The following is a 17,828-nucleotide window of genomic DNA, read 5'->3' as shown; positions in this document are numbered from 1 at the left end:
CCTAGGTTCTAGGATTATAGTGCTGATCACATTTTGTCCAGTGCCCCAAATGTAGCTGGAAAGCAGAATCAAATGCTATTATAGTTTGTATTTTAAAAGGAAATGGCATCTTTTTTCAAAGCTGGCTTTGAACCTCTGAAGGTGCAAAGAACATGAATACCCCACCATACTTACTATGTGACTCAAAAGGAAGCAGCTGGATTATGAAAAGAACAAAACTAGAGCACTACAACAAGACTGGGCAGGTAAACTAAATACTTTGTAGAGCATGAGGAACTTAGGAGACCAAATGCTTTCTCTTACTCTCAGCTTAAAGGAATTGTGCATGAAGAGTAAGCACAATGTGTACGAATGACTGTAATTATAATTGTGCAAAGAATTCATTCTAGTTCAGAAGACCGGAGAAAGTGAGCCTAAGCTTGGATATGAAAATGGTAACATATTTTTAGCTTTCACAATGCAAATATATATATTGAAATATGTGGTCTTGCAACAAGCTGATGCCTCAACACAAACTTTGTAGTTTCAGGTAACTATTAATATTTTATTAGCCTGTAATTGCTCCATGTTAGTAGTAGACATTTTGTTCAACACCAAGGATGACATCTAGATCTGGAAACATTGGCCTAATCAGTATTACTAGTTTCTACTTTGCTCTATGGCTACGCAATTTTAAGTGTGGCTAGTGCATGATTTTGGTTGATAGTGGTGTTCTAAACGCAGCCATGCTTAGAACTCTTCAGTGAAAATCTGATTACAACAGACCTTCTCTATTTCTTTCAAGACATTCAGCAGCTAGACTTCCCTCATATGATCTGTGCACAGTCAACGGCTGCACCATTTCATTTTCCCAGAGCGATTGGTATTCTGGGAAATGACAGAGCCCGTCACCAGCTGAGACAGTGGAGAAGAGCTTCCGACATCACCCTCCCCTAGCTTAAAATCTCAGCTCAACCCATGACAATGCAGAGGGTTGCTTAGCAACCATAAGATTTGAAATAAATTTTGGTTGAAAGGGTAGCTTAGCTATTTATATGCTGATCTGAACTTGCACAGCTTCATGTCTCATTTGGGTGAATTTTCGAAGGCTTTCTAGTAACAATGTATCAGTGAAGCCCAGCATTAAAAGGTTGCCTGTCGCCTTACTGGGTTATGCTAAATCCATCACAAAATTCTAAGCGGCTGGAATGTTTTAATTAACTCGTTTCCTTGTTCTTAAGACGTCAAGTAATCATTGAAGCCCGAGCCTTTGTGGGGTGAGCAAAACTTTCTAACTCAGAATGCATGGCTCAGTGGCTGGAACATTGGTTAAGGGTCTCAGATACTGAAGCTTTGCAATTTTGTGCAAACCACCCCCACCCCTTAGATACAATTTTCCACATGCTGAGTAGGTCACACAGCAGAGCTGACTTTGGCAGCCAACCTGGAGTTCAATGAAATGGCAGTTTGAAGAAACTGCACTCACAATAAACCTGAATTTGTTCCAAGGGCATAGATCTATGCATACGGATACCACCACCTCATTCTACACACCATGTCCATTCCCCAAATAAATATTTAAGACCAAAAACATCTTCTGGTCTCCCAGGTTCAATTAGCAGGACCTAACTCAGAGAATACTGCCACGATTCCAGACACAGCTGCTACAGTGTGGTCTACACCAGTTAAATCTCGATTAGCTCACTGCAGTAATGGAATTTCAGGAGAATCCTGCGCAACAAGGTACAGACCACCAGCATGGCAGCTGTGATCTTTTGTTCTCCAGTTATGCAATTGTTCTGCAATTATGTTTATTTCTTCCACTGCTACAGGCTACTCACAAAACTGGAATAGCAAGCTTCTCCTTCGCTCAGCAACAAAACCCTGAACTGTCTGTCAATAGCAAAGACTGTGATAAAGTGAAAATGGCAGGGGAGTTTGCGGTGTCCTCTTACTGAAAATGATGGCACATTAGGCAGGCTTATAAGGGGAATGGAGGGGTGGCGTGCTATGTTAACAGGTTCCCTTATGCTGATGCTATGCCTTTCACAAATGCTACAAGACAGGAAAGTCAGGCATTTCCCCTATAAGGCAAACAGATGTCTGCAAGGAAGTCACAAGGCAATGGGGCTCCATATAAATATAGCCAAAACCCACATATAAGGATATAACACCAGCTGCATTCACTTGCTTGGCAGCATACACATAAAACCACCACCAGTGATAATCAAATAATGAAGACTTCCTCCAGAGGTACTAACAGCAGAATATAAACACTGGAATACAGCTGGACATATGGATCAGTGTTAGAAACTCAGATATGTATGCTAGGCGCCAAATCACTCCTTAAACCGAGGTTACAGTCGCCAAAACAGAATGTCTAGTTGCCATTTTTGGGCCTGATGGTCATATTTTTCAAATGAGGAACTTACTGTGATTGATAATCAGATAAACATTTGACTAGTTCAGATGACAACCTTGAGCTAGGTTAAGAGCTTTGAGAATTTAAACAAGAAAAGTCACTTGATCCAGGGATAGTCCACTTTTTCTTAATGGTGACTGCTCTTCCTCAGGCTGCACAAAAAAAGCAATTTGGTTCCCAAAAATCATTCTGACTGTGCAGAAAAAAAATATAACTGGTAGAATTCTACAGTATGGGGAATTAGTGTGTGAAAACAGTCCAGATCCAATGATCCCCAGATGGTGGAGATGTCAAGTGCCATCCTGGCACCCAGGTATCTTCACTTGATTGAAACGGGTTGAAAGCCTGGTGCAAAATGTGCCTGGCTAATTTCGAACACTTCTATGGTGTTTTCGCCTTATGTAGGGTGGTAGTCAGCTACATTTTACTCAGAGTAGACCTAATGAAATTAATGGGCCTAACTTAGTCATAGTCACTGATTTCAATGGATTTGCTCAGAGTAAAACTTAGCAGAATATCGCCCATAATTTGTGATTCAGTATAGAAGTCATACCATTAACCGCAGCAGTAGCCAATGCAGTACAGGAGTCAAAATGTGACATATACACTCCAACTATCATTGGAAAACAGTTGTGAACACTAGGCTTTGTAGGGGTAGGCTACCTAAACTCAGAAAGTAAAATGCAAAAATGCAGTGCCAGGAGTCAGTCTCCTTACAAAAATGTAAATTATGGTTGAGATTCAACTAACAAGCCCTGCCAGCCAAAGCTTGCATAAGGACTTCCACTAGTGCAACAAGGCTTCTTTCCACTACATGGCGGGTGGGAGAATCCCTGGAACAGTGTGCAGGGGGAAGAGAGGATAGATTGTTCCATCAGACAAGCAGAAATGCTTGTGTGATACAGAGATCTGCTAAGCGTTGCACTACATTTAATTCCACTCTCAAAGTCTCAACATCAAAGAACAGTGGAGAGTCTCTTTTGGAAAATGCTTTCCTACTATGCCCCAACATCCTTTATAAACCCTCCTTTGACATTGCCTCTTCTTCCTTCCCCAGCTTTGGGAGTCCAACCAAACCACCCCAGGAAATACTGACAAACAAGTTTACAATCAGCCACTCATATTAAAGACAAATAGTGACAACAGCAGTATCTGCAGTTTACAGACCATGAACTACCACCACAAAAGCACACAGGAAGAACTGTGAAGCTGACAACTAAATTCTGACAAGTTGCAGAACAGAAAGTGTAGACACAAAAACAAAGGGTATTTTTCAGTACACATATTTAGAAAACACCCTCAAGAGGGAGGAAGACCTACTGGCAGAACAACTTAGGTTCTTGGAACTAAACCCAAGGCTGATGTCACTCACATTTTCCAGCAAGTGGAGAAACACAATAAGTTTTGGAAAAGTAAGCAATTCTGTCAGGAAACTCACTGCTTGCTCTCCTATTGTGGCCCGAGCATATCTAAATTCCATGAGATTTGTTCCCACAGTGTTGTGGGAGACAAGAGGCTACAAATGTGCCCTTTTTGATCACACAGGGTGTATGCATCACAGTATTATCAAAGCAAACACATGATAACATCAATGCCTGCTGCTGTATTAAACCACAACACATGTTCAGAAAGGCCACTACATTAGGGTACCTTGAGAACAATGATAGGTGGGACAAGTACAGTGGTACCTCGAGTTACAGACATTCAGGTTACATATGCTTCAGGTTACAGACTCCGCTAACCCAGAAATAGTGCTTCAGGTTAAGAACTTTGCTTCAGGATGAGAACAGAAATCGTACTTCAGCCGCGGCAGCAGGAGGCCCCATTAGCTAAAGTGGTGCTTCAGGTTAAGAACAGTTTCAGGTTAAGAACAGGCCTCCAGAACGAATTAAGTTCTTAACCCGAGGTACCACTGTAATTCTAGTTCTGTCCCGCATCCTTCTGCTGCTTTCCAGAAGGTCAAAACTGAGACTGAGGAGGAAGCTGACAGCCACAGCCACCTCTTGAGCCTATTGTAAGTTAGATGGCAGGCAGGAGGGATGACTGAGGGCGGAATGTGATTGGTGGGGCAGTGCCCCATTCACCCTAATGGAACAGTCTCCACTGGCACACAGATTCTCAGGAATCCATCTGTGCTTTTGAAACTCCTGGTTTCCTATTCAGGTGCCAGAAACAGCCTCAGTTTCATTTTGTGCTACATTTCTTGGTGTGTGTTTTTTTATAGACTGAAATAGGGGTAGTGAATCTTCAAAGCCTAAGCATCAAGACAGGTTGATGCTAACCCCCAGCCATACTTTTCAGCAAATACTTTCCAGAGGGACAGACTTTGGCAAAAAGGATAGAAGCCAATAAAACCCAATCCACAACGCAATAACCAGCCTCTCCCTTAATTCATAGGAGTATAGTACAAAAACAGAGTTAAGTTCCCCACAATTTCTTTGGCTGTTAATAGAGGAACAGAAACTCCTACGTTTTACTTGAGCTTTCTTAAGAGTTCTTTTTATGTAATCACTTACTGTAAAATAATGCTTTAAATCTGCCATTTAAATAAGTCAAATGAGGAAGAATGCCGTGAAATAAGAATAAGGAGCAGTGTAACAGATACAAAATCCAAACATACTCTAATTCTTCAAGTCACAGGATTCCAAGGCTAATTTCTAGAGACAGGGCTTTTAAAAAGTTGGCTGATTTCTATACAGCTCCCAATTTACTTTGTTGTGCCAGGAGCCATACATACATAAAACTTAGCATGCTTAATAGTCTGAAGAACAAAACAAACCTACACACAATATTTGTAATTTGAGAAGTCGCTTTTCTCATTTTAACAGCCAACTGTAATCTTCAGGTAACTAGCCATGTGGTTCTCTGCATGTCAGTCTAACATTACACTTAAGCTGCAATTCCACACCCACTTACATAGGAGTGGGACTTACTTCTGAGCAGCCTGTATAGGATTCTGCTGCAAATAAAGGCTGCACTCAGGAAAACACATATGCCGCTTTAAAAGAGACAATCTTATAAAAGCCAAAACTACTATTAGCCAGCATTACAGAGGCAACAGACTTCAACAGAACTGAACTCCAAGCCAATATTTATGGTGTCTGCCAATCAAAGACATTTGCTGATTTTTTAGCAACTCTTGACAAGAAAAGCTTGCATCCATCTTCAGCATCAATAAAACTGATTAAAATCTATGCAGACCAATCCTGCTCTACTGGTTTCTGGCTAGGCCACACTTCTCCCCTACTAGAGATAAGAATCAATATAGTTAGCATTGTGAACCATGAAGTAAAGAAACTTTTTAAAGGTTTCCTAATTACATGCAACACTTTCCCTTTCTGAAATCTAATTCCACTGAAAAGGCTTTTGCTTGAAGGAAGAGAACAGTGCAAAGGAATAACCACCACCTTCTCTTTCAGTTTCCTTCTCAAAAAACATTCCTACTCCACCCTCATTGTTATCAAGCCCTGACCAACTTTGGCTGCAACTCCTCATCAGGACAAAGATGATGTTGTTTAGTGTGTTCACTTAATCTAGAACTGTGTTGCTATACACATATTTGCAGGACTGAGCTCAGGGAGTCTAGTTTTTAAAGTAAATCACTTAGTTGCATTACAGGGGCATTTTATAAAGCACCGCTTCAGCCATATTCTCAAGTTTTAAGTGTATCTTTTTGAAATGTATCTGCTGTTCAGAGCTCAGTAGGTTCTATATTCCAAGCCTGAACAAATCCATTAAACTGTTTGCACTGCTCATGCATGAAACCCATTTAAGCCAGCATTAAAAAGCTTGCCCTTGCTAGGTTTTGAAGATATTTGTAAACTTGGTTTCGTCTTCCTTTTCAACATTTTCACTGCATATATGGGGGCTTCTAGGTATGATGCACAAATTATGTTTTACACAGCTAGAGCAGAACTCTACATACTTATTATTGCATACTTATTGCAAAGATGTTTGCAATATATGGCTAGTGGGCCATGAACAAACAAAGGCTTCAAAGTGAAGCCTAAAGCTTATACTTGAAACTGCTGATAACTCTCATGTCTCCATCCTTCATAGACAAACCTCTGCCTTAACACAGTAAGCAGAAGTACCAAAACTACACTTTATTTTGCATTGGTGCCTAGTGATTTCTAACATCACTTTATTTTTTGAAGGTGGTGAGTAAAGACTTCTTTACTCACCAATAACAAGTCTCGCCCTAGCAAGTGTTCACATTGTTTGCTGCCAGTCCATTCCCATGAGGAATTTGGGAGGCGGGAGAAGGAAGGTTGGCCATTGTGTTAAGGAGATACCATTACCAGGCTAAGATTTCGCAAGGACTTCTGAACAAGGAAGAGGGCACTTAGTAGCATTTCCTCGATCTAGGATACTGTTTCCTGAACCGAACCTTGTTTAAGCCCTTGTATAAAATGAGAAATAATAGCTCCTTCGGCATGTCCACAACCATGTACTTTTATCTGCAAACTTGCTAAAAGCATTAGCAGAACTTGACTGAACACATCTCTCTCATGTGCTCATCAGCACAATTTCTGACCTTAAGATGCATGCTCAGGGTTGAGACATATTGCCAACAAAACTGAAGTTCTATTAGCATGGTTGGGTTTTGTTCTGCTTTTATAAATCTTGCTGGCTTCTCCTATGCAAGCAACTTCCTACGAACACAAAAAATGATGGCTTCAGCTCTCTTTCTCACTTAACCAAACCCTAACTTCTTTTTCACCCCTATTCCCATGAGTTATCATGCTATGCTCAGTTAGGATGTTTAGAAAATAAAATATAATGGTGGTAAGATCTTTCCCCCTCAGATCTCAACATTGCTTCAGACAAGGTGTGCATAGACAAGTCACAGGAATGCCATTACAACTGAAGAGACTTTAAGGAGGAAAATCAGATTAAATACATGCATTAATATCATCACTTAATACTGTCTTAATGTAGGCGTTCTTCTTCCTGCTCCTATACTTGTGCTGACGTCTCTCCGAGTCATAGGTATAAACAGTGCCAACTTGAACTGATCCTCTTTACCAGTGTTTCAAATATATCTTGGCCCTATAGTCAAAAGAAGCTGTTTTGCACAGCATGTCCTGGTGATCTGCTTAAAAGGTCACTGCCAACATCTTCAGGCTTGCTGTGCCTCCTACAACAAGTCTGTCGGAGTTCCTGCTAGGCTTCAGAGCAAGAGGTTTTTTAAAAGTTACAAATACGTATTTCACTCCTCCCCAGAGACATTGCTTATCTCAAGACTACACTAAGAAAAGATATGTGCAACATTGCAATCCCTAAACCATATGCTTCAGTGGCTTCAATTCAGACATCACATCACACCATGGTATACCTAACCAAAGTCTGAGAGCAAACCATAGTCTGATATATTTTTAAAATACCATGGCTTTAGAGCTGCCTGACTGCTTTTGTTTTTCATCTAATCTAATCTCTAGATACAACATGCTCTGGAGACAGAGCAACAACCATAACTGTTGTTTATCAACTCACATATCATGCTAAAACTATAGCTAAATTTCATTAATCATGGTTTGGTTTGGTTTGGTGTGATGGAAATGATCCCATGAACGGCCTAATCTAGATGAACAGACAGCAAGAAACACAGAACATACTGTTCTAATTTCCCTCAGGTATTTGTTCCAGATCACCCGCTGAAACTTTTCAACCATCATATCCTGGAGCAAATGTGAAAGGCCTGCATAAATTATTTGTAACTGGAAATTGCCTTACATAGCACCCACTTCAGAGCAAAGATACCCCATGGCACTCAGTTTTTATTAACCAATGTTACCCACCCAAGCAGTTAAGTAATTCATTAACATATTATAAACTGATACTTACAGCCATAATTAACTCAAAGGGCTTCTTATACACCCTCACGGGAGATTGGTATTTCTGCACCATGGTTGCACAGAGTTAGTACTATACAGATCTGGGAAAAGAGAACAAAAATAGTGGGAAATAAATGCATTTATTGACACTAATTTAAACAGTAACCATGGAGACTTTTTGCATGTTCCTTTTCATCACCAAAATTCCACATCCTGATGACATATGCAAGAAGATTTTGAGGACTGAGAACTCAAGGTCAATAATTTCTACTGGTGGTGCTACTATCAGGATACGTTCACTGTTGACCACATGTTTAAAAAGGCAATAGCCAAGGTCATTACCATCATGGAATCTGAATAACTATACTAAGTCATAAATTAGTATCATTTACATGGGCTAAAATATGTGTGTTTGGGGGAGGGGTACTTAATCTACTATTTTAAGCAACACATTTCTGGCTCAATTTTTAATTTCACATTCAGAGGATGGCAGAACATCAGCAGAACACCCTGCGCAGTTACTGATACAGACCAGGAACAGGCATTACAACATCAACCACAGGAAGTACAAAGCAATATTTGTACTACACATGTGTTTCAGCCATGGCATTTCAAGGTTGTGGTCCTCATGGTTTTACATAAGCTTGAATACACTAATAAATGCATTTGAAATAATCAGTAGTCAAAAGCCAACTAAGAATGCAATCCTACACCCACATATTTCCAATCACATCTGCAAGACTCCCTGTATTATACTTGCACGTGCCAGTTCCTTCACATAATGGCACCTGGACCTTGGGAGGTACCAATTCTATGTCTTTACTTAACTCCAAGAAGCTGAAAGTCAGAAAAAGATTTGTTCATCTCATCTCAATGGTGTAGGTTATGTTACTTGACAAATGGCAAATACAAAACCTTATAACAGGTTTCTATGCTATGTGCTACTTAAGCATATATTCAAGTAAGTTCCTCTGAAAAGGAAATTAGGGGGGGTACCTTCCAAAAATCCATGTAAACAATATATCCACAGACTCAACTACTTTAACTGGAAAATGTAGCAGGCAACTTATTTTAAAAATGGGACAAGGTATATTGAATATAATGGGAAAACTAGGAATAAGATTTTATTCTTACTTTATCTATTGATTTTTCCCATTAAAGTGGCTCTGAACAACATCTGTTTTTAACAAAGTATGGAAATTATTCAGTATACCTAGAATAAGATTTTTGAATTAATATCTAAGAGTGACACGTTGCCAAACTGTAAATAAAAAACTGACCATTTTGAAATCTGAATGCAACATGGGCTAATTATTAAAATTTAGCTCAGCCTTTCCCCAAGACTCAGGGCTTGTCCCAATCATTTTAATACACAGGAAATATTTTAAAGTAACAAAAAGAACAAATAATGAAGATTTCATTCTTATAAACACAATAAAGATTGTAAGTAGTAAAATAAATACCTTCCAGGCATACATTTTGAATATGTTTAGTTAATTTACTTCTGAACAAGCACACAGAAGCTGATGAAAAATGCAATGCTCTACAGATACTGTAATTAATAGCCACTAGGGCACTTAGTAGGAACGCCCTTAAGGAATTAATGGGACTGAATACTACTGCCTGGTGTGTATTGCTTAACAATCAAGACTTCTTATGCACACATAGACACAAGAATGTACACAAATATTGTGTACACAGCTAACATAAATGGATATTAGGAGGCCCTTCTATTTATCATTTATTATTTGTCCCATCTGGGTTGTTCCAGCCAGTCTGGGTGGCTAGGACCAGTTTCTACAGCTACAGAAAAAAGTCTACAAATGGCTGCTTCTCCAAATTAGCTTCAGAATGCCAGTGGAAGTTAACAGTCTCTTCCAAGATTCCAACAATAATTCTGTAAGCAGCTAAAGGGAAGAATGTTGGAGGAAGATCAACTCCCTGCAACACAGTGATCGGCTTGTCAGCAAGCCACCAAACCATTATTCTTGGGAAGCTAGAAAGACAAGAACTACATGAAAAGAAAAGTTTGGTCACAGGATTTTTGACACATCTAAGCAGAAAAACCCAATCCAAATAATGATAAAGTACAGGCTTGAAACAGTTTTCTTTCCTCTTTCTAACCACACTTGCAGCCTGCAAAGCAGTCGAAAGCAGAAACAGAAAAAGTCACCAAGTGTGACTAAGTTTGGGTTCTATTTATTCTGAATTCACCTACCACAGACTCGTAGAATTAAGTGACTTTAGTAAATTTAATAATCTCCTGTGCACTGTAGCCCCTTTCCAGCAACTGAAGTTGAAAAGGCAGGTTTTAATGAGACAAATAACTTTCCCTAAACTTAAAAAAGAGGGGAACGGGTTTAAGAACCACAGAAGATAATTGGTGAGGAGGGAGGAAACTTCCCAAAGATTTGGCCACTATCTATCTGACCTTTTTGGAGGTAGGGCAGTTTCAGAAGCCAGTTAGGAAACAACTGCCTAACTTCAGAATAGGCAAGGAGAAGAATAGCATAGGGAACAGAAAGCCACAGTGGGGGAGTATGGTGGGGGCTGGATGAGAAAGAAAGAAGTATTATGGGGCAAAGCAAAGGGCACTCAAGTAAACAAAGCCTGAGTCCGGGGTTAATAAACTGAGAAGAAAATTAAAAGAGAGGAGGGAACAGCTGAGAGCTGCCAAGGGACAAAGGGAAGAGCCAAGGCTTTTAAGGACAAGCGTGGGGAGAGATCAATGGGAAAGAAGCCAGAGAAAGACAGCAATGGCACATGCGGGAAAGCTGGAAGAGGGAATGTGAATGTGAATATGGGGAAGAGGTAGAGTCTGGGTACCAGAAAATGGTGGGTGGAAGGGAAGAGGCAGGCAAATAGAGGAAAGGATTGCGGAGGTAAGAGGTACGATGCACTGAGAATGCTGAGGGTCAGGTAGAAGTGGGGAGCCAGGAAGAGGGAAATTAATTATTATTATTATTATTATTATTATTATTATTATTAATAATAATAATAATAATATCCCGCCCATCTGCCTGGGTTGCACCAGCTACTTTGGGACAGAGAGATGGGGGGGGGGGAGATAATCCTCAAAAGAGACATAAGCCAGAGGAAGAGAGGGAAGTCGGGGTGACCGAGGAGAAGGGGGGGAAAGGAGCTGAGGAAGAGGGGCGACCCCGAGAGGGAAGGCGAGCCAGGTGGGGGGCGACTCGGTGGGGGGGGGGGGCTAGGCCGAGGAAAGCAGCTGAGAGTTGGCGAGGGAAGAAGGGCCGAGAGGAGAAGGCGGAGGAGGAAGAAGAGGATGGGACATGGCCAGAGGTGGAGAAGAAGAAGAGAGAAAAGGAGGCGCAGGGGGAGAGCATATTCGTGGACGTGGGGGGGAGGGCAGTCGGGAGAGAGGAGCACGGAGGGTGGGAGTCAAAGGGAACTTGGGGGGGGGAGAGAGAAAAGGTGCTTAAAAGGGGAAGGGGAACGGGGGGGGCGGCTGGTGGGGGTGAAGGGGGCCTCCTCAGGGAGGGGGCGGGGTGGGGAGAGCAGCCCGAGGACGGCGCAGCTGTGTGGGGTAGCGGCGAGGGAAGCAGCCGAGCGGATGAAGAGGACCGGAGGGAGGGAGAAGCCGAGCGGGGACCCACCTTCTTCTTCTTCTTCTATCGCCAAGGCCGGCTGGTCTCTTGTCTCATGTCGGCTCCCTGCTCGGCTCCCTCCTTCGGGTGTTGCTGCCCCCGCCGGTTCCGGAGGGGGGGGAAGAGGAGGAGGAGGGAGGGGGGAACAGAGAGCGGAGACGGCCCGGCTCGTTGTTAGCCAGTGACGGAGCAGAGGAGGGGCCCGGCTGCCTTCCAACCCGTGCGCCTGCGCACTGTGAGGCGAGGGGACGCTCCACCCCGCCCCTGCACCTCCGTCTGCGCATGCTCCTAAGAGGCGGCTTCAGGCGGCCGCTTGCGCAGGCTGCGTGGAACGCTCAGAGCGAAGGCGCACAGCTGTTTTTGCGCAGCAAGTGGGGTCGTTTCTACCGTGTTGCTGTGGCAGCTGATTGCTATAGAGAACGCCGCTGAATGGGCGCAGTCGATCGAGCATGGCTTTCGTCCACCAGTAGAACACACGGAACCTGGTGCAAAAATCGCACTTTTGTCTGAATACCGTGCATCCTCCGAACCACAACTGGGATTGTTTCGGTTATAATATTCGGATATAATATAATATCCCCCCCTTTTTTGTGCTGGCTCTGTTGGTATTCTTATTCCCCCCCGCCCCCGCTCCTTCTGTATATCCGATTCATTCATAACTGAAAATCAGTAAAACTCAAATTAAAGCAAACGTACAGGTAAATGTACCGCTGACCATTAGGTCCAGAGAGAACGCCACTACACTTTCTGGAGCCGGCTCACTCATAAGGCAGGCTGAAGTAGCTGCCGCCAATGTCAAAAAAAACCCTCCCAACTGGTGGGGGCAGGGGGCAGCACTTAAAGAACATAAAACATCGTAATTATGTGTGACACAACATCACATACAAAAAAAACTATTGTGTTCATTTGTACTGCATATACAACATACCAATCTGTTACTTTTAATTCATTTTAATGTGGCACCGTACTGTACAATAATATGCCGTGCATAGTGTTACGGGTGGGGGACTGAGCTGGATGATCTCTTTGGGTGCCTTTCAATTTGGGGGTTCTGTTAGCGTTAAACAGGTTGGACAAGTTTCTCTTGGCAGGTGTTATTTGTTACAGAAACTGAAGACGGGTTGCTCCTAATTACTCTCTGTATCAGTGGCCAGCAAAGATTTCAGTGATCTGCCTCACCCCTGCCGCACATGTGTGTGTAAGTAATAGACCTGGAAAACTGAGTGGATGCAGTGAATTTTGGGTGCCTACACTCGACCTGCATATTTTCAAATAAACACCAATATTACAAAAGACCAGTAAGCCTCCTTTGACCTTATTCCAAAGGAAATAAAATCTAGGTGCTAAACCCATGAAACGCCTCGCCACTTGGGGAATTGTGGTAAACAATATTATAATTCCATAATAAATTAGTGCAAGCTGGATTTTGTTTGTTTTTAATGCCAGGATTCAGCCCTAGAGTATGTTAGTTTTAAATAAATTAAAAGCACCTCTGAGAACAGATCATCTTTGCCTTACCATTGAAAATCTGAGCTGATGGAAGTGAATTTCCATGTAAACTTCAGCACCTGTACCTGCAGTGTTTTTGCTCCAGTCTGCTCCAGTCCAGTGCTCTTCATCCCATAGCCAAAACATCTGAGCCTGCCAGTTTTTAGTGCGAGCAAACACTATTCTTATAAAACTGCAAGCTTCAGAATCTCATTGCATCATCCTTGGAACAGCAGAGAGTCTGCTGTTTTCAGAAAGACTTGTGGGAGTTAATCCTGCCCAAAACATAGCTCTTCAGGAGGCTGGTTTCTTTCTAGTGTCACAGGGCAGGAAGAGTTTTGCTTGTCTTAACACCCTATAGCAGGCCAATTTGCATGGGCATGTCAATGTAATGCTACCCAACTATTCACTGGGTCAGATACGTGGGAAGGAATGTCTCAGAGGCACGTTCTGCAGGAAGCATTCTTATATTTGGATATTTTACTTCTGTGCACTTGACTGGGGATTCTGGGACATGTTCTGGTGTTTGCAGTCCAAGTCTGGTGAACTTAGCTGTCAACTCATGAGAGTGAACCCTAGAACACTCCCAATGCACCAACTGGTTCTGCGTTTTGGAAGAGAAGCTTGAACCTGGTGAACAAGCTCTTTTTTCAAGTTGCCCACCATGTTACTGAGCTTCTAATTGAGCAACTTCTGTTAAGCTTCTGCTCAAGTCCAGAGTTCCTAGGAATGCAGCTTGAAAGCTCAATTCCGTATTTTAAGAATCGGTCTCTGTGCGTTACTCAAGAAAACAACTGTAAACAGTTCTCATGCTTTTATGGGCAGAGAGGCGAAATCAGTATTTATATTATTGTTGGGTCATTTTTTGTTAGCCTCAAAGAAGAAGCGAGTTTTGTTTTGTTTTAATTAAATATTAGCCAATGTGTTTGTCTGTAACCAGAAAAGGGTGAGTGTAAACAGTGCAGACTTTGAAATCAAGCCATAATAATATTTTTCCAGACACAAATTTTTACTGTTTATTAATGGCCGTTGAGACAGAATCTGGCATGAGTTATTTAGGTTGTGACTCTCACATGGTTCCTTCTCACACTGCCAGAATTGGGGATTTGGTTTGTTGTTCTGTGCAGGAATTTCCTTAGTTATTTTTCCTTTCCCCCATCAGAGGTTCTCAAGCTACTGTTAACAAATTCTTCCTCCAGGGTAATGAATATTTAACTTGTTTTAATATATACATATGCTCCAGGATTATTCTTAAGAAAAGTGATTTACTACATTGTAGTCTATTAATTTATCAAAAAAAACAAAAAACAAAAACCCAATTCCTGTGCCTTTAATAGCAGCTTAAAACCATAAGAACCACCCAGCTGGAGCAGACCAGTCCACCAGTCTCTTCCCACAGTGGCCAGCCTATGGGATGCCCACAAGGTGGGCATGAACACAACAGTCTACTTGTTCTCCCCAGCACACAGCCACTGCTATTGGAAGTAAGGTACATTCTTCATAGTGGCTGTTATGAGTTTGGGGTGGAAGAGCAGGCTGTAGGCGAGATCCTTCTAACCCCTGGATTAGAAGCCAGGCTACCTTCTTGTAGAGACAGCCTAGGAGATTGGCCATTAAGGGAAACAAAGGAAAGGGGCTCTGTGAGAGATGGCAAATGGATGGGGCCCCTTCCATTTTTTGGCATAAAAATACATGGCATTTTGGTTTTCTTTATTCAGGTCAGGGGTTTATAGTTCTTTGTCTGCCCTGATTAAATTATTCCTGGGCCATATGTAGCATATTTAAAAGATCAGCTCGTAAATGGAGCGAGAGATTTTAAAAGAGAAGACAACTCTATAGATAGCATTTTAACATAGCGTTAACATTTGTATGTGTGTGTGTGTGTGTGTGTGTGTGAAGTGTACGAAAAGTAGTTTACCATTCATCACTATCGTAAATATCCTTCCCATGATTCTAAAGAAAAACATTTTGATTTAAATTTAATATGTTGCAATAAAACCTTTCCCAGCTTCCTCAAGAGTGCAGAGCGTTTTGTGAAAATAAACCCATATTAAGCAACTCTTCTTTGCTTGCAACACAGAATTAGCAACACAGATTCTCATTATGTAGTCATTTCCTGAAAGTAGGACACAAGCTTCTGAAAATGGGCACTTTTCCAAATCAGCAATTTCTGGATTGGCATCTGATAACCTCAGCACATTACATCATCTTGCTGTTGCGTATAAACCTATCCAGCCAACACAAGGTACCTGTGGCTTCTCATTGGATGGTTGCTTGGACAGATTCCCTCCCTCCCTCCTTCCAGTTAAAAATTGGCTTTAGCTTCCTCTTTGCTGCAAATACCTGGAAGTGAGAGGAGAAACAGTTTGCCTTAGGGTAGGGATGGGGAATGTCAGTCTGAGGGGCCAAATGCAGCCCTTTAGGCTGGTCAAGTTTTGGTTGGAACTTTCACCAGGTGCTCCACTGCCACTGCTCAAATCCTCATGTGTTTTTGCTTGGCTGGATATGTCCCTGTAGTCTGATAATGATTCTTTCCTGCACAGATGTAAGTGTGTGTGTGTGTGTGTGTGTGTGTGTGTGTGTGTGTGTGTTTAGAAGCTAACCTACAGCTCAAAAGTAAAAATGACATTTGTTGCTCCTCACACTTGTCTCTTGAGACAAAGTCCACTGACATATCACCCTCAGATGGTGGTCCAGAAAGCAATATGGACTTCTCAGGCTAAAAACGGTTCTGGGGCAGGCGGGGGCTTCATCTGCGCCAGATTTGATTCACTTATTGTCTCCCTCCCCTCACTAGCCTCTTTAGACGTTTCAGTAGTAAAGGTGCTCTAACCTTTGAAATTCTCTTTTTCTATTCATTCAGTGCTATTATATCTTTCTTTCTTTTACATGTGGCAACCAGAACTGTGCACAGGATTCCATGTGTGGTTATGCTATGGATAAAATGGTGCTATGATAACTGCCGTTTATGCTTTCAGTCTGTTTATAAAAGTTAACTTGCATTTTCTTTCCCCTCAGCTTCTTGTACTATTTCTGCTTGGTCTTCATTCATCCGTTCCCATTAAAATTATCATGGACAGATCAAATAAGTTCAGATGCCAGCATTCTGCCTTCCCATCTTCCAAAGTCAATGTACTATTGCCCGAAGTTTATGCAAAACCAGAAGTGGCATGCATCTAAGCCCCAAGCCTGACTCATGGAGATTACGAAACAGGGTGAGCATGTGGCCACAACAGCCTTGGCAAGCCAAACTCCTCTTTCCATCCTGCAAAGCTAACAAGCAATTATTGCCAAGGTTTCCAAACAGATGCAGAATTAAGTGCCATCATTCACCAGGATTAATGAAGCCACAAAGCATCTTGCTGACATCAAAGGAAATGGCACATACACACAAATGGAGGAAGTTTTGATATAATTTAAATGAAATGTCAGTTCTATAAATGTAAGCCAAATTGAAATTTTGCCCAAATTTGAGATTTGGTTAAAATAACAACTATACATGATGAATAACAGCAACAACTAGGGGAAAGAAAGACATAACATCTTACAAGGACAGGAATAAACACCATGGGCAGAATAATTGCCACACCCAGGAAGAACAAGGATATAGTCTGAGTTCCTCACTTGTAATTTTATAAATCATTTAATGTGTCAACACGAATAGAAGTTATTAATATCGCAGTTGTTGTATAAGTGATTATTATTATGACCAGAATGTAATTGAAATTAGTAAGTTTTTACAACACAGAAATAAAGAAAATAATCAAATCATCAAATCTAGCACGCGGGGGCCCACTTTATCTAAATTATATAATTCGGTATTTGAACGATTGGCATTAATAACTGTATTATAAATTGGTATTGTTATAATGAGACTATTATTGGACTGTAATTGAAAACTAACAAAAATATTATTAAAAAATAATAACTATAAAAAACACTCCCCTCAATGTTACATTTAGTGTTGTTGTTTTTTACAATGGAACTTTTGGAATCAAAGTTTGAGAGATATTAATTATTACTAATTTTAAGTGTTATATTTCAAGTAGTAGAAGCTTTACCACCCCCAAAAAATCACCTGGGTGGAATGGGAAGACTGTGGTGCGTAGCAGAATGAATGGTTTGAAATAACATTGCTGCATAAAAATGAATGAATGTAGAATGACAGCTCCAGACAAAACAGCTTGCATGGAAGCACCCACCATTTGGTTCTTTCATCACCAACAGCAAGCATCTCTCTAATTGTCATATGTTGGCAGATGACAAGAGCTAGGAGAACAAAGATGGGGGACACAGAATAAGATCAAGATTTCAACATTTCTCTGAAGTTATATACAGGAGGGGCGGATCCTTTCCTGTCTTGAATTCTTTCAGGGATTAACAATACAAACATTCCACGTTTCTTTACTCGGTTCAGTGGTCTGGGTTCAGTAAGTTTCTATGAAATGCACAATAGAGCTCTCTCTCTCACTCACACACACACACACCCCTTTT

General features: G+C 41.4%; 1 protein-coding gene across 4 annotated transcripts in view; it reads right to left on the bottom strand.

Moving 5' to 3' along the window:
* Nucleotides 1-17,828, bottom strand: part of SEC14L1 (SEC14 like lipid binding 1) — a 60,210-nt gene that overhangs the window by 24,870 nt on the left and 17,512 nt on the right. For 2 of the 4 annotated variants that reach the window (XM_082203797.1, XM_082203800.1), the window contains exons 1-2: nt 11,861-12,094; nt 8,249-8,341 (exon numbers count right to left, since the gene is read on the bottom strand). In XM_082203797.1, the coding sequence (XP_082059923.1) occupies nt 8,249-8,311 (63 nt within the window). In that variant the 5' untranslated portion in view covers nt 8,312-8,341; nt 11,861-12,094. Of the gene's footprint in view, nt 1-8,248; nt 8,342-11,855; nt 12,095-17,828 lie in introns of those variants that run through there. The other 2 variants (XM_082203799.1, XM_082203798.1) reach the window with 2 other exon arrangements.

The sequence above is a fragment of the Podarcis vaucheri genome, assembly GCF_965113315.1.
Source record: "Podarcis vaucheri genome assembly, chromosome: 2".
NCBI classification, from domain to species: domain Eukaryota; kingdom Metazoa; phylum Chordata; class Lepidosauria; order Squamata; family Lacertidae; genus Podarcis; species Podarcis vaucheri.
The sequence above is the reverse complement of the archived record's forward strand: the minus strand, read 5'-3'. Positions and strand labels throughout refer to the sequence as shown.